The sequence below is a fragment of the Drosophila subpulchrella genome, unplaced genomic scaffold (genome assembly GCF_014743375.2).
Source record: "Drosophila subpulchrella strain 33 F10 #4 breed RU33 unplaced genomic scaffold, RU_Dsub_v1.1 Primary Assembly Seq354, whole genome shotgun sequence".
NCBI lineage: Eukaryota > Metazoa > Arthropoda > Insecta > Diptera > Drosophilidae > Drosophila > Drosophila subpulchrella.
The window spans coordinates 8,211,675-8,233,568 of NW_023665577.1; the positions used below are offsets into that span (position 1 = coordinate 8,211,675).

Consider the following 21,894-nt stretch of genomic DNA (forward strand, 5'->3'; position numbering starts at 1 on the left):
TAATAAAAATCTATTTTAAAAATCGGGTCCCCACAATTTTGTTTATTGCTCCCCTCACAGAGGTTGTACCAATATGCACGGTAAACCTGGTTATTGGGCGTTAATTCAAGCTTCTTATCAGAAAGTATCATTGAGCTAAAGCAGTCAGTTTTTGAGAAAATTGCTTAACAGTGAATGCACCTCGGATTTTCCCCAAACAAAAAAGTGGGGCATATATAAAATTGTACAGGGCTCCACTCTCAGATGTTGCATGCACGGTATATTGGCAGATTGGGGATCGCCTAAAGCAAGTTCAGTGAAAAAATCATAACGATAAAGCCGTCAATTTTTAAGAAAATCGCTTTACAGTGGGGGAAGATAAATAATTAAAAGTGCCGCCAGATTAAAATTTGAACCAGTAAGTTCCAAGACATGAACCACTATTTAAAAAATGTATTCAGGACACTAACCATATTGAAAAAAAATTATGTTTCGACGCTATCTCTATTTTCTATTTTGTCGCCGAAGTGGCACATTTTTTAACTTGAAAGTAAAAGTTCTTAATAATTCTGCATCTACCAGTTTATCCTCTTCGTTTTAATAGTAACTTACTGAAAAAATTAAAAAAAAAAAAAGGAAACCATTCTTTTTATTCTGTCTAGAACACCAATTAAACTGTGGAGTTATCCAATTTTAATTACAATTAAAACTTAAAGCCCGACAGCAAAACCTTTCCTTTCTCGCGCACATAACAAAATTATATTGTTTTATAACTTTTTAACATAAATATTTGTTCATTTCAAAATTTAGTTTAAGTAAAACAAAACTGCATTTGTAGGAATTATAATTCCCTATAACAATTCCAAAGGAATTTCCTTTATCCATTAGAAGAGTCAGAGGCGTGAAATTCGATCGAGAGTTCCAACTCTGCATTCCGCCAAGGACAATATGTGGTATTATCATTTTAGTTTTTTTCTATGCTAACAATAAAAATGACTTCGAATTTTTTAATATTTTCGTAAATACGTATGTATATTTGACTAACCAATAGAATTTTAAAAATTAAAAATATACTTCGCTTATGAAAGTACAAAATGGGTCAGCTAATGCATTATATTCAGACTATAAGTCAGATTTTCCACCTTCATTAGAGAAGAATATTGAGCTTTAGTTTATAAATAGATAGCAAAGCTAACTGTTGGAAATGTTTTTCATTTGCTCTCTTCAACGAGCGAATTTTGCAATTCGTAGGTAAGACCATTGAAGCAGAAGGCACCTTTACAGAATACCGAAACGGCGGAACTGAAGAAAACTATATTGTATTTACACTAACCGATGTGAACCATCGGCTTACATGATTATCTGTGGTTCTGGGACACTAGCGGCAATACTTTTATGGGGCAGGACTTGGCCTCCATTAACGTAAAGCTCATCTTTGACGATTACATCCTCGCCCAGCACAGTGATGCCCTCGATGCGAACCCAACGACCCACAGTTGATCGCCAACCGACAATGCAGGAATCCAGCCAAGAATGTGAGCGAACGATGGCGCCCTTTAAGATGGTCGAGCGCTTAATGCACACACCATCCTCGATAACCACGTCCGGTCCAATGGTTACATTAGGCCCGATGCGACAACCCTCGCCAATCTTAGCCGTGGGATCCACCAACACGTTTCCTACCACTCCAGGTCCTGTGTATAGCTTGGGAGATTGCTTCTGTCTGAGCGAGCTGAGATAAAGGCACATGCCTGAAAAAGAACAGAAAGGTGAAATCACATTAAAAATATTAAACATAAGCAAAATCTTTATTATCATATACCCCTAATTCTGTAGACCAATTGCAAAATAAAAATTCAAAATAACTTAGTTGCTCTAAAATGTTCACGTAATAGTACGACTGATCAGATTCTCGGCTTGAGATAAGTATTGACAAAGAAACAATTTTATATACAAATTTTAATATTACACAAAATTTAAGGACAACTCGATTTTATAGCAAGTATGAGAAAAGCATCCTTGTTTTTATAGCAAAACCGGGAACTTTGAAATTCAACTACAAGAGAACCATATCCGACCTTATAGCATGTAAGTTCTTAAAAAATCGCGGTCCATCGAGGATAATTTTTTCGCGAATTTCGGTGGTGAGTCCCCTAATCTAGAGTATTACCAATTACTCTTCTAGCATTCTATTTTAATTGAATTTCACCCTCTATCAGCCTAATGAGCTTCACTTCAGTTAAACAGAAATCGCTCTATCAAACATTTAGCCTTATTTCTAGGAAACTCAAAATAGATAAGGCAAAAGGCAGTGTAGACAAAAAAAAACAAAACACAATTAACTACGACATCTACGTTTGCTTTCAGAGAGATAAGAGCAAATAGGCCATCGAGGTTAAGGGGAAAGAGTGATTCAGTCAGGCGTACCAGTTAGAAAGTCTTTGGGCTGACCGATGTCCATCCAGAATCCAGTAAGATCCATGGCATACAACTCTTGCTGCAGCGCCATGGTCGGAAATACCTCTTTCTCTATTGATGTGGGCTTAACTTCTATTCGGTCAAGCACTGAGGGATTAAAGATGTAAATGCCGGCATTGATCTTGTTGCTAACGAACTCCTGCGGCTTCTCAATAAAGTTTTTGATGCAGCCGGACTCATCGTACAGCACAACTCCATATTTTGAGGGTTCTTCGACCTTTGTGACCACAATAGTGCCTTCTTTTCCATGATTACGATGAAACTGAACTAGTTGCTTAAAGGGGAAATCGCAGATGACGTCCGAATTGAGCACGAAAAAGGGCTCTGTACTGGCTGCTAGAATGTTTTTCGCTAGGGCTAAGGGCCCGGCTGTTCCCAGGGGTTCGGTCTCGTGGGAGAAGATCAGTTCCACGCCCAGTTTGTCAGCCTCCACTTTCAGCTCCTTTTCCATTTGCTCAGCTCGATAGCTGACTGCCAAAATTACCTGTAAGGAAAGACATTTATATTGATTGTGCAAAGTCTCTTAACTCAGGTAACACAATCTCTCTCACATCAAAATTTCATAAGTTCTTGCTTTTCATTGCCAATTTTTGGATACATTTTAAAGTGATTTTAAACCATTTAAGGTTTCTGACCCCGAAACTTCGTATTCACTCACCTGGCGACATCCCGCATCCACAAGGGCCTCTAGTTGGTGCAGCAGAATCGGCTTGTTGGCAAACTCTACCAGTGGCTTGGGCGTGCTGAGGGTCAGAGGTCGCAGCCGGGTGCCGTAGCCCCCGACCAGAATCAAAGCCCTCGTCCCGTTTCCCACAGCCGGATTTCCACACATCACTGCTCCGTTCCGTTCTTCTACCGCCCGTAATCAAGCGACACGTCAGACCTTAGGTTTCTCGAGAGTTTCTCCGTCCACAGAAATTCCGATTCGGCGGGCCAACAGCTGCAATCGTCAAAGACAAGTGAGTAACTTCTATGTAGTTTATTGTTTACTCACCTTGTTGCGCTATCTTTTGTTGTGTTGTTGTTGTTTCTGGGTACGTCGTTTTGTGATAAGAAGTTCGGTGTGGCTGATTGGAAGCTTGTTTATATCTCCAAAAATAAATAAGAGTATTTTGGGTGCTTTGGGTGAGCGTTTTCAAAGTTTATAACCTTTTATATAAACATCGAACCTAGTACTTTACGTGTACCACTTTTATAGTAATTGTTCTTTTCATGGCGCCCGAATTATCGGCCTCGTCGGATTCGATTCGGAGTCGGAGCGGATGATTTATTTTATTTGCAGAGGAGACGGGAGGGGGGTGATTTTCAAAGCAAACGCAAAACAGTACGTAAGTCTCGGCCGAACGTAAGTGTCAGTGAAAAAGGGAGACAGCCTCAGCGTAAGTGTCAGTGAAAAAGGGAGATAGCCTCAGCGTAAGCCAACGTAAGTGTCAGTAAAAAAGGGAGATAGCCTCAGCGTAAGTGTCAGTAAAAAAGCGAGATGCAAGATGGAGAATGGAAGAATGGACAAAACGAGCCGCCCAGAAAAGTAAATAAAAACCGAGCTGGCAAAATAGTGATGAAACTATCGATAGTGGTCGGTGCTAACGTTTAAAGCACTTCACACCGTTTATAATAGACTGACTCCACTTTCCACTATTTCATACCCTCTGCACACAACCGCTTAAAGTAACAACAGCGAAAGAGAAGAAGACGAAATACAGTGCTCCCTCTAAAAAAACAAACCCTTATAGGGTCTTCCCACAGAGATCCATCCACCATCTACCATCCGTTGAACAGATGGTCCATAAGGTTTTGCCGTTCCGAAAATTTCCCAGTTAGTTCCCCATCTAAATTTGACGGACTATTTTATGCGATAGTTAGGCGATAATTTTGGGTGGAAACCCTAAACTCTTCTTCTTAAAAGTGGATAGTGAAACATTCATTACGAAAACGTAAACAATGATGACGGGAAACTTTTGAAAATGGAAGGCGAGAGTATGTCCCACACTTATATCTTTGGTTTAAAATGATCTAATAAAATGTATTTATTGCAGATACTAGGGAATACTTTGTGGAGCTCTTGGATGTAGACCCAGATGACAGAAAGCTTCTATCTGCAGCGGCAGTCAACGCTCAGGCAGCACTGCGCCCCCTGCTAAGCGCGCAAAGGTGGACCAAAAGTCGGAGCTTGTGGAGATAGCTCGAGAAAGGCTGGAGGAGCAGCGAGCGCAGACAGAAATATTGTCAAGAATGGCAGACAGCCAAGATAAATTCCAATCGGATTTGTTGGAGCTGTTGAGAAAAACAACGAGTTCCAAAAAATTTAGAATAAATAGACCAAAATAATAAATAATAAAAAACAAACAGATTTATAATTAATTAACTTTATTTGTTACCATTTAGACAATATTGGGAAATAGCTGCCCTTATTTTTTCTGCAGGCTGGCTAAAATCTGCAGACATATTAGTCCGATTTGGTTGCTCGCGTAGGTCACTTGCAGCCTGTTGCCAAGTTTCATTTAAAGCGCTGTTGTGCTCATTTAAAATGTTGTGCAAAATGCAACAGGCTAAAATGTCTGCATTATTATTCTTGTAGTGGCTGTCAAGACCATTCCCAACAAACCGCTGATGATCCCAAGGCTATAGCGATCCGCTTTTCCAGAGGAATGGCATTTCGCCAGTTCTTCCGCAAAACACCTAGTCGGTCCACCAAAAACGAAAAGGTCCTCTTCTCCTTACGAAAGCTCTCTCTTTGAAGAACTCGTCGTTGTTTTCCGGTATATCCTTTTCCCAAAATGTCCCGTATCGCATCTGTTTAATATAAATCGCATTCTTTTATAGTATTTTTAATACAATTTAAGAGCACGTACCAGCATCCACAAATTTCGTGGCATTTGCTCTTTTTCAGAAAAAATGCTTTCGTACAGATCCAATTCGTCGTCATTCCACTCCTCTGAATTGGCTGCCAATAAAAGCTGATTCAACTTAAGATTTTGCTGTTGTACAACAGCCAAAATAGATGGTAAATGTTTCATTTTGGTCTGGCAAAATCCACTTTCACAATTATTGCTTGTGTTTTTATTAGCCACAGCTGATTTGACAGCTGTTGTCGGATGGTAGATGTGCCCTATGGGAATCGGAGTTTCACATTTGTCAAAAGTCCCAACCGTTTCGAACGGATGGACTCTATGGGAACAGGGTATTACTTAGTCAATTTTAGACAAGTCTAATTATATAGGCCACATAATTGTCGGCAAACATCGGTTTTCTGTGTTCTTAGCTATGCCATGGAATCTGTAGGTGATGACACAAAAGTTTGTATGGGACTTTTACACAGGAGGGCCCAATTATCAATGAAAAGTAAAAATGGATTGTGGAAAACTTGAGCTGTGAACCTGGGTGATTATATAGTTGCTTATGCTTACATTACATTGACCCCAAATGGATCCATAGTACTTTTAGTTATTTCACTGTTTAAAAGTTGAAGATTGTACAACCAAATTACAGTTTTATTATTTTCAAAAAATAAGTACCAGTACAATAATTTGTTTCAAAATTTTTTAAAAATATAAAGTCGTGTATAATGACATGGATTTTGTTCTAGTTAAAAGAAGTCCGAGGTGACGCCACCACAGACAATATCCATAGCCAGTGGTGTATTTTGACCTTTTTTACCGTCAGACTTGGCTTTTTTGAAATGTAATTCCGGCAAACATTTGAAAATAACGGGCCGTGGAAGTTCTAGACTTGTTAAAATTAAGTTTAATCTTATTTTTGAACCCTTTACTCGTTGAAAAAAAGGGTATTCTATATTCGTCGGAAGGTATGTAACAAGTAGAAGGAAGGGTTTTCGACCCCATTAAGTATATATGTTTTGTATATTTGCTGAATAAAGGGCATCTGATGGTCGAGGCACTCGACCAGAGAGTGTTCTCTTACTTTTACCTAAAATCGTTCTTATTAGCAAAAGAAAAAATATATGTTACTTATTGCTTCATTGACCACAGTAACCATAACAAGAGCGATAAATGACATATTTAATTTATAATGAACAACAATAACTTTAATAACAAAATGAAATATTCCGTTGACGAAACGGTAACATAAACTTTGCAAAAGCCGAAGCACGAAAAATCGAAAACAAACATTTTTCTGACACCGCAAAATGCAAACCTAAAGTGAGAACAGGAGCATGTTTGTTAATTTAGGTAAACAGATGACTGCAGGTTCTTCACGCCACAAAATTTAATTTCAAAATCGGCTTGAAAAAAATTATTTTCTCGTATAAAACTCATTCTTATTATTATATTATTTTATTATTCTAGATGTTTAAGGGTACTTTTTCAAATAAATAGAAATTAATCAGTCATTTTTGTAGAAATCCTTCATGTTGTTCTGTTAAACGAGGCCAATGTAAACACTCTATCTTCAATCATTTATCATATATCATATCCAACTAGTCTTACTAAGCAGGAATAACCTAAAATTAAGGTCCTAAATACATTTATTGAACACAAGAGAGAACGCTAAAGTCAGCTGATGAGAGTGCGAAAGGGATGGAGATATGCAAACAGCAAAGCGACTGTTCTCAAGATTGCAAGACACGCCACTGTGCCACCAAGCGTATATTCCTTTATTTTTTTTTTTACAACTTTTAAATGAATTGAATTTCGGAGATCCAGGCATTCATAAGGACGGACGGACATGGCTAGTTCGACTCGGCTATGGATCCATATTATACAAATACATATGATGTATACTTGACGGAGTCGAAAACGCCTAGTTCTAACTGTTACATAATTTTCCCCGAGTACAATACGAGTACCGGATATAACTAGTATATATTCGATGCCGCGGCACACTTGTGCGCAGCACTTCTACGTTCTTCCATAATGCAGGGCACATCTTAAATTAGGCGTACATTTTCCTCCGCAATGAACTTCTTTCTTTCATTTATATTTTCGTTTCCACACCGCTTTCAAACCCAACCAAAGATCACATTTCTAATTCTTTGCGTGACGGCTAACTGAGTTCATCGGAGTTCACGTTCAAAATCTGGTATTTTTTTGGTACTTCCTTATTTTTTCCTGGCGTTTCCTTAGCTAATCGGAGTACCGCACTGAAAAACAGACCCCTTGCTCACTCCTATGGTAAGCTCGCGGTTTCCGTGGATGCGAGTAGTAGGCTTAAAAAATAAAGATCATTTATGGAATTATCCCGACAACTGATAACTTAGTCACCTTGAAAATAGTATTTAATTAAACTTTTGATTTAATTCAAGCGTATGTACAAATAATTTCTTACTTTTAAATAGAAACGCGATAGCATAAATCTCAAATGTATTCTATTCAAACGAAAACCATTTAACACATTTTTAAATTGTTATTTAAATGGTATTTTTTGAAACTGAAATGGTATTTATTTTTGGGCAAGGTGGTATTTTGTATCGCTATCGGTGCGGTCACGCTGGCTGTTGTATTGTTGTTCCGTTTCGTCGCCAAAGATTAAATTTCTTATTCTTTGGGTCGCGGCAAACGGCGTTCATCGAAAATTCACTCCCGAAATGTGGTATTTTTTCTGGTATTTCCTTAGCTCATCTGAGTAACGCGCTGAAAAACAGACCCGACGAAAAGCTTTAGCCGCCTGTTTGCCTCTCGCTCACTCCTATGGTTAGCTCGCGGCTTTCGTCGATGTGAGTACTAGGCTTTAGCTAGAAACGCGATACCATAAATCTCAAATGTATTCTATTCAAACGAACACCATTTAACATATTTTTAAATTGATATTTAAATGGTATTTCTTGAAACTGAAATGGTATTTATTTTTGGGCAAGGTGGTATTTTGCATCGCTATCGGTGCGGTCACGCTGGCTGGTGTATTGTTGTTCCGTTTCGTCGCGTGTGAAAACTGCTGAGTGCAGTGTATAAAAACTGTGCACTTTGAGAGAAAACTCCTGCAATTAGTTCGAAGGTAAGTGCGACTGCAGTGAACGCAATCGGAAATGAAGGGCATTGCATAAAGCGGGCCTGGGGCGCTGTGAGAAAGTGATTGGATTTGACCACAGAGTTTTTTTTGGGGCTCCGAGTTCAGACGAGATACACATACACGCACACACACGCTTACGTTTCGAGTAGGCACCAGCGAGACGGAAAACAAAATGTCGACCATTTGCATTTTTCCGTATTAACTTTTCTGTGCTATATTTTAGAGGTTTGTGTTAATATAAGACTCGCAAAAGCGTGGTTAAATATTGCCTTAGCCCTAAGAAGATTCCTGTTGTCGGCCAATTGGTTTCCAGTGAGTTTTTTGTGTGGCCAATCTGGCAGTATTGATTTTTACAATGGCTGCCGAGGAGTCACATCAGTTTTCCTGGAAATAAGCAAGGAAAAGCTTATATCCACAGAGTGCATAAGTTCAAACTCGGGGTTTTTCATTTATTTCATTTACGCAGAACCGGCTGCACATATTTTCTTAGAAACCATTTAACCGTTTTGCGTAGGGTACACAATCTTATGAGTGTGTGTTTAATTCTTTTCAAATTGTTATTGTCTTTTATTATGATCAGGGGATGGGGCGAGGGAAGAGCGCATCTTGTTAAGTTTTACTTTCTCTTTTATTTATGCTACAAGCTTAAGCGGGTGGTGCTCCATCTGCATGCGAGTTTTTGTGTGCTTCTGTCGGTGCAAGAGAGATGGCAAAAGGTATAATCACGTTTCCATTCTCAGCATTTATATTTTTGGCCTTTTGTCAGCGTTTTAATGTGCCTTTCTCCCCACCCCTGGCTTGCTTTTCTTTTAAATATAAATATGTTCACGTTGCAATGACATGAAGGTTTCGGCTAGTAACGCCGCAAAACCCATGACGAACATCTTGTCATGAAAGCAAACTTCTTGATAGCTATGATTTATTTCGCCTCTTGTGAAATAAGCTATGCTGATGTGACGTCACAGGTCAATTCGAGAAGAAAAAACAGCTGTTGCCGAATGGGCAGCACTGTCATGCCAGCTAGAGTTAGACTCTAAAATTGGTTTTACTTTGTCCACAAATTTCAACATTTATTTATTAACATGTTTCTACATATAAAGTTTTTCCCACAAGTTACAATACTACTCCCCCGTTTGCACTATAGAGTTTAACGGATTTCTGAGTTTTTTTTTTTACATAGGTTTTGCATTGGGAACTATGAACTGGTGGGCAAGAAAAGGAATGCCTTATACGATATTACTATAAAAATGCTTTAGGAAATTTCTACTAATTTCCTCAACCAGCGTCACTTAAATTATAATTAACACAAGTCACAATGTATTCCTTTTGTTCTTTACCAATAGTTTATTATAAACTGTTATTTATTTTGCATATTTTCTTAAGATTGTTTTCTTTTTGCTTGTCAGCAAGCACAGTAAGACCAGTTTTGCTGAACTCACAAAAATTCGGTCACACTGCTAGGAATAGGATTTTCCAACTAGCAAAAGTGTTTTACTATCTGAGTTCTAGGCTGCTAAGCTATCATAAATATTAAAGTTTAGCATGGTTTTTCGTCTATCGCGTTATGGAGATGTGACAACTTTGAAAATGTCGAGCAGTCTCATATGGTATATCCACTAAACACAAACGGCCACGCATAAACCAGTACACACGCTTGCATTATCAGTTGCAATGGAGCGCCTGATAACGTGCAGCTAACCTTGAAGGTTGATTGAACTGCGAAAAGGGAAATATTTTGACCCCCTAGACAGGCATATAATTTGATTTCCGCCGCCGGAGCCCCCACTGCAACCCCGCCCCTGGAATCGTCTCCCCTGCACTTGAGCATACAAATCCTGTCTGTCTTTTGATGACTCTGTGTGCAAGGAGAAGAGGCAGTTTTTGTATCTGGCTACGTTCTTCATTTCGTCGAGCTTCGTTTCGTTTCGCCTGCTCTTTGCTCACCGTTTCGCCCCACCAACAAAACAAAAATAAATAAATAAAAAGAAGAGCCAAAACACAACTCAGAACTCGCTCTGCGCTTTGTTTGCCTGGCTCTTCGTCTTTCGTCTCTTCCCTCTCCCGCCACCTCCCTCTCTCTTTCTATCGTTCGGTGTGTGTGTGCGATTAATGAGGGAGTGTGCTGTATATGTGGGTTCGCTTGCATCGGTGTGAGTGTCGCCTTTGTACATTGAACTCAAATTCGAATTCGAGAAGAGAAGAAAAGAGTAATAGCAAGTGGAGAACGGGTCGGGGGACCCCCGGCCCACTCCCTCCCCCCTTTACCCGGACCCACACACCTCATTAACCCCCCGAAAAGGGTTTGAAGGTTCGCCGTTGTTTCCATCCCACAACCCTTCAACCAGGTTGGTTTGGGTCCGATGACCAAAAAACGACGTCGTGCTTATGTTTAAATTGAACAAAAAGTATGTTGATGGATTATAAATAGAAGAATATCAAGTACTATTAATATCTAAAAAAATTGAAGTTTTAATACCCAAAGTTTATAATATTTTAGCCATTTAAAGGCAATTGTTATCCAAACGACGTGTTTTCCCCTTCAAACGAAAGCTGATCTTTTTTAAAGAGACTATTGTCCTAACCTTAATCACTGAAACTTGTGATGCCTTTGTTTAAAATATGATTTGCCTCACAATTATGGAAACATTTAGAGCTTTTTGATTTATTTTTCGATTTGTCTAGGTAATTTTACAGAAGTTTATAGTAGATTTGGCTGCAATATTAGTTATTGGCAGCCGTGTTTGACTCTGTTTTTGTTTTGTTCTCTTTTTCCGTTTTATTCCGTGTTGCTCCGGCTCTAACCCAGTTCTTTGCTGGGAAGATGAAGTTCCGCGCTCTGATGCAGGATCCGTTGTACATGCGGGAGTTCCAGGCCATTGTGGCCACTTTGACCAAACTGGCAAAGGATTGCGTGATGATCCTGGGCTCTCGACAGATGCACTTCATCGTGAACGAGGACCAAAGCTCCGCTGCGTCGCCCTTGGTTTGGGCCAGCATTGCAGCCGAGGAATATTTTCCGGAGTATCGTATGGAGGCTGCCCGCCCGGATCAGGAATACATAGTTCTGGGCATGTCTTCGGCTAACCTCGGAAGAGCATTTTCCGTGCTCCGAGGCGGTGGCGTTAATAGCTGCAAGTTGAAGCTGCAAAGGATTCAGTTTCCCTGCATTTCGGTTATAGCCTCGGTGCTCCTGTCTTCATCGACAGAAGCGCGCGAAGTGGTACACGATGTTCCTGTGACCATAATCCCGGCCAGCGATTGGTCCGCCTATGTCGTACCAAGGGTTCCAAACTCACAACTGGCTTTGAGTTTGCCAACCTTACGATTGCTGCGAAGTCTCATCGATAAACTAAAAAATGTATCGCCTAGCCTTGAGTTCCAGGCCAGCTTTGACGGGGAGCTAAATGTTATAGCCACCTCTGAAATGTCCACTGTGACCAGTCGATTCCAAAAATTATTGATACGAAATCTGGTAGGATCCCAGCAGGAGACCTCCTGCTCCGTGGATTCCAGAAAAGCCTCTGCCTTCTTTGGTGCACTGCAACTCCCCAACGACGAGCTAACCATTGGGATTGACCGGGAGCATTCCATCCATCTGCAAATAGATGTCCGGCAGGATGTCGTCCTACATTCCATTCTGCCCGCCGTCTGTATGTAGTTTAAGAGCGGATTTATGGTTTTAACAGTCTGCGCTGAAATAAATATTAATGTGTAATCGAGAGAAAAAATATTGTTCATACTTTTTTTTTATCGAGAGAGGATAGGTTTCAAATGCTAAATGGGAATTTTTAACTATTTTTCCCACGATCTATCTCCTTGGTATGTTGTGATAAGGTTTCGTTATCTGCTTGACCAAAAATTGGGATTGTGTTAGCATGTTAAGATAAACCCAGCAGGATTAAACAGTTCTGCCAATGTCTGCGGGTGATATTTTCTTATCTTTAAACAGGGTCCTACTTAATCATGATCAAAAATAGTCCGAATCAGGAATGCCACAGAAATCACCAAGCTCTGAATTGGAGTACAATTTATACTGATAAATATTTTTCACATTTAACGGTAACCGTATATCTGTATATAAAAAAATTAGGTTACGAAATCTTCTAAATTAAAATGTTTAAAATTGTATTTTAGGGATATCTTACAATTGTTTTAACTACTGAAACGTTAGCTCTAAACATGAAATCGTCTTAGACTTTTTTTTGAGCAGGATTAAGTAGTAATCCAGCATGAATCATAATTATTGAAGATTATTAGGCAATCAAATCTTAAAAACATTCATAGCTAAAAAAATATGTATATTTTTGGGAGTTTACAAGATATTACAAATTGGTAAATGCTTAAATGTGGCATAGAGCATGAGACATGAATATTTGCTTCAAAGATATCTGGTGTTATCGGTTAACGAAAGTTGGTGCGGGTGTTCTTTCTGTCCCAAATTCGTCAGCAACCGTGGCCTCATTTCGCATTCTCTCCGAGTCTCTGTCTCTCTCACTCAACCGGCTGCATTGCCACTGCACTTGCATAAGCGTGTGAGTGAGACCGAGAGAGCGAGTTGCATCCATGCATATTTATTATTTGCTGTTACTGGTTTCTTTTTATTTTTAAAACTTGCACATGCACACGACTGCAATTGACTTGCATTTACTTGCTTGGTGATTCGATTCCATCTGGTATTAAATATTTATACACAGTTATGAGCACTAGTGGGCATAACTATTTTGACAAAAGATATAGTTAAATGTTTTCTTAATTTGAACTTACTTCATGTACATTTTGAAATTAATGGAAAGGTCATTTAAATTTCGCTCAAATAATAAAAGACTTCTCAAACCATTTAGCACTTATTGAAAATGTCGAATTTTTGTGAAAGTTTATTTTTGAAACTTTTTTCGTCGACTTGAAAACGAAAACGGTTTGATGCTAAAAGTTTCTCAAATTAAAAATAAGAGTAACTGTAAAAAGAATTAAAAAAAAAAAGTTTTGCATATATATTTTATGTTTTTAATGTAACAATCTCAAAAAAAATGTAGTATGAAGAAATGTTTCTAAACATTTTTGAAAAATCATAAAAAGTATTAGAAAAGATATTTTCGAAAATTGTGACGTTCTTCAAAAAATTTAGTAAAAAAAAAAATATTTCTAAAGTTTTATGAAACATCATAAAAAATATTAGAACAGAGATTTTTGGAAACTGCTTTTTGTAGTTTCTATTTGAAGCTGACTTTATTTAGGCCTTTTGAAGATTTTGTGGGACCGCACAACAAATATATTTTAAAACAGCTGACGAACGAAGACGCGAAGTGCTCCTGAAGTTTTTTGGACATCCCACAATGCGTCCATGCCCAACCTATATAAAATGGCATTACGATGCCTGGTTAACCCAGTTTTTACCCGAGTTTTTATTGAAATAAAAAATTAAATCAAAAGATATTTTTGCTAGCCCCGGCATGTAATTTGTTCAAAATATGACCTATTTGCGATTTTAATAAAACATTACAAATATTTATACATTTGGAAAATGGTATGCTTTGTACTTTTCACTGAAAGTTTATTTTTTGCCAGCGGAACAATTGTATTTTGTGTAGTGTGGTTTTACGGTCCTACTGTAAATAAACTGTGTTTGTTGACAATCAAAAAGTAATCAATGTAACAATTTTATTAAAATGTTTTAACCGTTTTAAGATTACATTTAATTAAAATACACATTTTACATTGCTATATGCTTTTGGGACATTTTAAGTTGCGCTAAAGGGCGGATTTGTTTAAATTATTCTATGTTCTGATATTTTCCGTCGATCTTGCCTGTAGTGGCCTCTCGCTCTCTCTCACAGCTGGCGGACAGATTTCGCCGATGTGACGACTATTAATTGAGTGTTAAAGTCTGACTATGTAAACTGTTATTTTAACCAGATATTGAATTCAGAATTTCCGTAGCAATATACTTTAGTCGAGTCAGGAAATAAAAGAATAGTACATGGCAAATGGATACAGAGGGGAAAACCCGTCTTGAATTTGTTTCTGTTCGTTTTTTGGTTTCCGCTCTTTGCTTCGTTTTTCGTATACACACACACGCGTGTTTTGAGGAGGTCAGCTGAGTGCATTTCGAACTGCGAGCGACCCTATTGGAATTGTAATTGTAACTCACGCATTTTCTCCCCGCTACACGCGCACGATCAGCTGATCAAAGGGGGAGAAGGAAACGGCAACACAGGTAGAGAGTACAAGGAAACAGGGAGAGAACCGAGTGAGTGGAAGAGGGCAACCCCTAAAAGGAAAAGCAGTCGGCTCTCTTGCCTCCTCATTTAATATGGTCACTCGGCCATTTTGAGTGGAAGCAAATCAGGAATTTCAACTTATTTATATATTTTGTGCTTTAAATCAATTAGGTTAGCACAATGACACACATGCAAGGTGTAAGGCTAAATCAAAAGACCGTGAGAGAGAGAGAGAGAGAGCGGTTTGTTGACCTCATTCTCCAGGGTTGAGTGACCTGTTTTCGGGCGGATTGAGTGCTTTTTCTTCCCCCAATGTCCCAATGTCCAGTTGACTTTGTTTCAATTAAGTTGTGTACCATAACCGCTCGGAGGGCTGTGTTTCATTAGATCGTTTTCTAGGCAACAAACAAATACTCCGCCTTGAGTGGCAGTTCCACTCTTGCTCTTCCACTCAAGCACGCTCTCTCTCTCACTCGCGTTCTCCGTCGCCATTTTCCGCCGAGCGCTGCTGATTCTGACGTTTCTGCCTCTGTTTCATTCGTGAGTTGGATTTGAGTGCGTGCACAGCTGAAAAGTAGAATGCAAACGGCTGTATTTTCTATACACTCGACGCCACTGGTACATAGTGATAGAACCGAAAAGGTGCCGTGTTTATATAATTCCGAATATTATCACGCTGCGTCGGACAGAATTGAACTTAATCGGATTTCCTTCTGGACCAGGGCATGCAAATCGCTCAAATTGTGTATGCATTAAGTTTTGCTCATCGCTTTGATTTCGTTATATTGTTGTACATACTGAGACTTATTTGTTCTCCTCCTCTTCCTTCTTCCGAAAGCCTTTGTGTGTGTGTGAGTGTGTACGTCGTCATGCGCTTGCCCTCGTGCGCTCTCTTTCGCGCACATGCAGCTCTGTGTGCTCCCTTTTGCGTTTTTTCCTTGTCATTTTCCTCAATCGACATTTCATTTTCAGTCGAATTTTGCACAATTGCCACGAAATTAAGTCGAATTACATTAACAATATATATAGCTGTTCAGTTACTTTTTTCATTTCCGTTTTCGCAATGGAAAGTGCAGCAAAGTGGTGTGTATAACTGTATATAGCAGCCGTTGCACATGTGTCTGTATGCGTATGTGCTGTGTGTACATAACGCGTTGTGTAAAAGCCTCAAATTATGTGGTGTAATTTACTGGGGGCTGAAGTTGCCCCTCTAGCCATACGTTTTTCTAATGCTTTTGGCTGACCTTGTCTCTAAAAAGTCAAGAATTTCCCATTGGATAAAAAACCTGAGTTTAATTGTTGCATGCCCAGTGCTACCCAACACCCACCCACTTGATAGGGTTGCCAGGTGGCGTTGCTATTGCGTTCTTACGTCCGCTTATTCAACTACGTAATTTCGGCACGATTCGGGACGACAGAGAAAAAAGTTTACAGTGTAAGGCCGAAGAAAACCACTGCAAACAATTTGTAATCCAAATAATTATTTAAGAACAAAAATATCCTCTTTCTTGAGTGAAATTTATTTATGTAAAAGACATATAATTTTTATATTATACACGTTTTTAAAAGCAGAAATTTTGGTCAGACTTTTGAATATAGAATATAGAAATATTTCATTTACACAAATGTTAAAACTGTAGTACACTAGACCAACGAACCAAGTCTCTAACTTTTATATACATTGCTTAAGAATCGTCAAATGGGGCTGACATTCTGAAGCAAAAGCAGTTCTCAATAGTCTCAAAAACCAAAAGAATACTACCCGTTTGTCGAAGTGGACACGTGAATCGCAGGCCGTCTCGCTCGCACACTCAGCTGTGCGTAGGCAGGTTTCGTAACCGTCGGAAAGAGAAATATAAAAAGTCGACCTGATGCGGGAGCGGAAAATGGGAAATACAGAAAACTTGCCAGGGCAGCACTATTGAGACCAGCTCTAATATGCGCTCGAATGCTTCTTTACAACGATATTCAAATAAGTTACAAACAATGCCAACAAAATAGCACGCACAATGCATAACAAACAGGGGTGGAATGGGGGAGGTAGGGCACAGATCATACAGCCAAACGAACCCACAAATTGTTATCAATTATGCTCCGGCCCAGGGTTGTCATACTCTCGTGTAGCATATGGTTCTAAGGGGGTTGCAGTCAGCTGGGGAAACCAACCCAGACGGGAGGCAAACTTATAGTTTGTTCATCACTCAATAACTAGAACATGTAAACTTCAAATTTTTAGAAAACAAAATTCATTTGTTTTTAATTCAAAAAAGCTGTAACTCTTTAAATTTTTTCTATTTCAATACTGCGTATTATAACATGTATCATTTGTATCTATAAATATCGAATCGAACCACTATGCGTTTTCGATTTTTATAAAGCCAGCAAAATTGGAATTTTAAGAAATATTTTTTGATGCATATTTATAGAATATGCTTTCCCCATTTATAGATCTACTTCTATTCGATATTGCCGTGCTTATTAGACCTTCCGCTCGTGGAAAATAAAGTTGTTTGAACGGCTTTTGACTGCGTTAAAGGTTTTGCTTCTGTTTCTGCTTAGGACCCTTAACGTTTCTCTTTCAACTGCTGATAAAAGGCAACCACAGCCAATAGCAACAACCACAGAGGCTATCGCCATATGTTGGAGTTGCCACACGCAAAGCAAAATGCTCGGCACACACACACTGGCACGGAGCACTCACACTCACACACTCGTGCATGAAGGCGGCTGCCATTTGTGGCCTCGCTTATTATTTTTTTTCGTCTGTGCTTTTCGGTGTGAAAAACTTGTGGGGCAGAGATACGAGTGGAGACTGAATGATGTAGATAGATAGTATTGCCTGGGTTGTGTGTGGTGTGTTTGGAACGACCTAATCGGCAGTGGCCTATTCGGGTAAATGTTCTCTAAATGAGGTCCTAACCTAGAGAAATGTTCCCTAGTCGATTTCAATGTGTTGCTTCACCAAGTTTCACGAATTCTTAATGTGAAATCAAATGTGATCATGAAAATGGGATACAAGACTACGTGCTGCTAGGTGCTTACTTAAAAGCCAAAAAAACACTTAGGGGGTAGGGTATTCACAATACCATATCGAAATATATCTTTGTCATTACACATTTTAAACAAAAATTTTGGTTTGAAAAGAATAAAACCATTTAACTGGTCATAAAAAGATAAATTCAACGCAATGTGTTGAAAAATAATCTCAATTCGTGACATGGTGCCAATTCTAACCATTCGACAACTGAAAAGTCGAATACAAATAATTTTCCCCCAAACCAAAACCGCTGACGTCGTCTGTTTGTTTGGGTTGCTGGCTTTATTCGATGGCCTTGAACTGAATTTGTTGTATTAGTTTTTTTTGTTGCTTTTGCTTGAGTTTTGGTGAGCTTGGCCACTTTGGCAAATGTTTGACGATTGGTATTCTGTTTCGTTATTTTATCGTGTTTGCCTGTCAAGTTCGAGAGGAACTGAGACAGAAACGAGATCGCAAAAGGGCCAAAATGAGAGAACTACGCATTTTTTTATATTGTGAACGATACATATTGACAGACGGGGTTTTCGAGTACATAATGTGTATAAAAAGGGCGCAGAACGAAGCAGAACGTTCAAATCTCATCTTTTTCGGCGAGTGGAAGCAAACGAAAAAGCCTGTGCTGCGCTCGATTTTTTCATTTCATCTTCTTCGAAACAAGCATGGCAACTCACGCACACATGTTCGCAGAACTTGTTTCTCGCTCGCACACACATAAGAAGAAGGGGCAGATAGCCAACCCACACATGCACGGACACGCTTGGCATTACGAAAGGCAAAACATAAACAAAACGGCCGAGAACAGCTGATTAGCACAGCTGGGAGCGAGTGTAAGTGAGTATGAGTGAGCCAGCGCTTATCTTTCCACTCAAAACATTCGCTCTCGTTCTGCTCTCTCTCTCTCTTTCTCTCTTCGATTTTCTCCCTCGCTCGCATGCACGTGTCGGTGGCTGCTGACAAACAGCTGTTAACTTATTTACAGTTTTCATATGTTGACAAAATGCTCAAGTGTGTGTGAGTGGAAGTGTTTTCCCAGTGGTGGTGTCTTTTCTAGGTGGTGTAAATTCTCCATTGTTATCAGTTTTCGGATTCTAGTTTTCATTGCTGTTTTGGGGTGCCAACATGTCTTTTTGTTCTTCAATGAAGTGCGTTTTATAATAAAGTAATAAATCAAATTCTTAGTTTAAACATTGTTATGAACAAATTGCTCGATCTACAAGAGGTAAAAAGCGCATTGGAATAAATAGAAGTTGGTGCCCACTCTTGTAGCTTTCAAAATCGAATTTACCAAGTGGAACGAGCAAGCTGCCTTGCATATTTAGGTATGAACAATGTACATTGAACGCAAAGACTGTAATTAAATTTGTAGTTTTGAATTGTGCTATTTCGCTGAATCAATAGTCAGCACCACTCGTGTGATGCGGCATTTGTCATTGTCTGCGAGTACCTGTCCTTAAAAATGGGGCTGAAAATCTGCCTTTGTGCATTTGGCTTCTAGAAATGTCCGTTCTCTCTCTCCTGCCTCTCTATCTCTCTATCTCTATCCCTGATTTGAGTTGAGCCGGTTTTTCACATTCACTTGAGGCCCTCGAGTGCCATATTCTGTATTCCCCTTATCTCTTGTGTGTTTTCGGTACTGCTGGTTCGCGGTTCCAGTCGCTCTCTTCCGTTTGGGTATTACCTCCATATGTGCCTCTCGACATTGTCAGAAGTCAGAATTTCCTGTATGTGGTGATCACTCCGCTTGGCTGCGTCCTCTGCTTTTCTGAGTTCTGCCTGTTATAGTTCCTGGGGTGAGGTTTTATCTGGATCCGACTCCATTGTGACTATTTTTAACTCGTATTTCGGCTCTACTTTTTTTTTTGCACCTATCTAAAGCTAAATTTATCAGAATTATTACCATCAACTTGTGATATTGTATGGAATAATCGAATTTATGTTAATCTAAAATATTTAAATCTTTGAATGGGCCTGTTATTTTGTCCTTTAAAATACCAATTAAGTCACCGATTTAACCAAAGACTTTAAATATATTGTGGCAACGTGCAGTGTTTTGAGTGAGAGCATTTCGATTGACTCATGTTTAACCGAACTTTCCACTATTTCGACTCGTGGCCGCTGCTTTTGTCTTCGTTGCCATTGCAACGTGACCATTAAATGCGTTCTATTTTGCTACTTTGTATCACATTGTTTTAACACCCCTTTTGTATCTTCAATTCCTTTATTGCAGCACAGCAATTACACCCAACGGAGCACGCAGAAAGGAAACAAGCAAGGAAAACTGTGAAAAGTGAAGTGAAAGAGACAAATCAGTGATTATGAAATAAGAGAAAAGCAAATTCAATTTGAACCTGCTTTAGAGACCATTTGCATGGTTAGTTATCGGATTCAGCTAAAACATTTCGAGATCAATATTCAATTATTGGTTGTGTTGGCATGTTAAGTGTGTTCGATGCCGGTGCGGTTAAGTGTCGTCTATGGCCGAATCCGTTAAAAGTCAATCGCTCTCTGCATTGACGGAGGGGCAGCACGACGACGGTGGTTCAACAGCAACATCAGCGACATTGGTTAATAATACCAGTGCGACCTGCACCGCAATTTCATCCAATCACTCGTCCCAGCGGCGACGCAATAACAACACAAGCAGCAGCAGCAAGGGCCACAACAAAAACAGGAAACACAACACGCCGGCAACATCATCGGGCCCTGCTGTCAGCTCCTCCGTCGACATAGTAGCCACCACCTCGACCTCAACTGTAACCACCTCAACCCGGCGATCCCGCAGTCAAGGTCGCCACCACTCCTCTGCAGCAGCCCACAGCAGCAAGGAGTCGCAAGTCTCCAAGCGCACGACAGTAGCGCATCGTTCGCCATCATCGCCAGCATCCAACTCCATCTCGATCGTGAGCGATCAATCGCTTTCACCCGGCAGTCGTAAGCGCCAGCATCATCAGCACAGCAGCGGCAGCAACCACACCCGCAGTAGCAACCAACGTGAGTTTTTTAATCAACCAATGTTAAACCAGCCAAAACCATTTTGAATTAGGAACTGCTACAGATATGGATTTTAAAACAGATCAAATTGCCTTGACGACAGAGATAATATATATACCTACCTGGTACCTATACGTACCAGTTACTTTGCTTACCAATTTAAAAAAGGCCAATTTTAAATATGAGAGCAGCTCGTAGTGAAACCGCTGTCCATAGCAAGGACTTTGATCCTAGTTACTTATAAACAGGGCTGTGAACCTATATTAGTTTGGTTTGTTTTCTCTGGTTCCGGGATCGGTTTGTCAACCGGTTCGTCGATATGCTAGAAAAGGGTTCAGGCTCAAGCCAGGGCTCAACAAATAAAATTTGTTTTAATTAAATAATATCAATTCTTTTAGTGCTTTTCATTCTTTACTTAGTACACAATGTTAGTACAAACATACAATTCTCAAACATATTGTCGTTTGTCGATTAGAAAAAAAGATAACAAAAAAGGTTTTTTTCATCGAGCCGAATAGAATTTTAAAAATAATAGTTCCGATTCGGTTCCGGTTCACTTACAAAATAAGTCGCTGTCCCGGTTAAAGGTTCGGTTCGTATTCTAAAAAAATATCTGAACCACTTCGGTTCGGAGTGTAAATGGATGAATGGATATTTCAGATAACGATATTCCAAATGAGCATAAGTAGTTGAGCCCTGCCTGAATCAACAGATTGTTTCGAGCTCAGCTGTAATATCATTTACAAAACGAATGTCAATAGTATATATGTTTCGAAACATCTAGGCAGGATTCTAAACATTCCGAGAGGATTCGAAACGTTGGTTGAGGCATAGCCTTTACAGTATTGGGAGGGAGACTGTTGCTGAGAGAAAAGAAGCACGGTTGGGAACAATCCGAGCATGGTTATCAAAATTATGTTTTTGACCTAGTTACCAGAGTTGTTAAATCAAAATCTTATTAACCACTTTAATAAAAATGAATAATTTTTAATTGTTAATCCTTTTAATAAAAAAACAAGAGAGATTGATATAGTCGACCATCGACTATTAAGTACCCGTTACTCAGCTAAAGAGAGTGCGATGGAGATATGCTTGCTTGTAGCTAGCGCCACCTAGCCCACAGCGCCCCTAGCGGCTTGGAGCATATTAGTGAAAACAGCTGATTTGCTGCATGTGGTGTGTGGTATTGATTATTATTTGGTTATAACTTTTTTTTTGACTGGT

At 39.4% G+C, this 21,894-nt stretch overlaps 3 protein-coding genes across 13 annotated transcripts in view; 2 read left to right on the forward strand and 1 right to left on the reverse strand.

Moving 5' to 3' along the window:
• Window positions 1-1,278: 1,278 nt before the first annotated feature.
• LOC119560766 (mannose-1-phosphate guanyltransferase beta) lies at window positions 1,279-3,823 on the reverse strand. The gene is made up of 4 exons (XM_037874388.1): window positions 3,452-3,823; window positions 3,116-3,397; window positions 2,407-2,941; window positions 1,279-1,730 (listed from the first exon to the last, which is right to left on the reverse strand). Exons 2-4 carry the CDS (start codon window positions 3,287-3,289, stop codon window positions 1,330-1,332), a joined length of 1,110 nt encoding a protein of 369 aa, XP_037730316.1. The 5' UTR covers window positions 3,290-3,397; window positions 3,452-3,823; the 3' UTR covers window positions 1,279-1,329.
• Window positions 3,824-8,274: 4,451 nt separating this feature from the next.
• LOC119560382 (E3 ubiquitin-protein ligase TRIP12) overlaps window positions 8,275-21,894 on the forward strand; it is a 31,898-nt gene continuing 18,278 nt past the window's right edge. For 9 of the 10 annotated variants that reach the window (XM_037873790.1, XM_037873793.1, XM_037873795.1 and 6 more), the window contains exons 1-2: window positions 8,275-8,409; window positions 19,907-20,670. In XM_037873790.1, the coding sequence (XP_037729718.1) occupies window positions 20,154-20,670 (517 nt within the window). In that variant the 5' untranslated portion in view covers window positions 8,275-8,409; window positions 19,907-20,153. Of the gene's footprint in view, window positions 8,410-15,186; window positions 15,285-19,906; window positions 20,671-21,894 lie in introns of those variants that run through there. The other variant, XM_037873792.1, reaches the window with a different exon arrangement.
• Window positions 8,293-12,141, forward strand: LOC119560383 (checkpoint protein HUS1). Of its 2 annotated transcripts, none has more exons than XM_037873801.1 (2): window positions 8,293-8,409; window positions 11,231-12,141. In XM_037873801.1, exon 2 carries the CDS (start codon window positions 11,246-11,248, stop codon window positions 12,080-12,082), a length of 837 nt encoding a protein of 278 aa, XP_037729729.1. In that variant the 5' UTR covers window positions 8,293-8,409; window positions 11,231-11,245; the 3' UTR covers window positions 12,083-12,141. The 2 variants fall into 2 exon arrangements, with proteins under 2 accessions (XP_037729729.1, XP_037729730.1); XM_037873802.1 differs by lacking the exon at window positions 8,293-8,409 and adding an exon at window positions 8,484-8,649.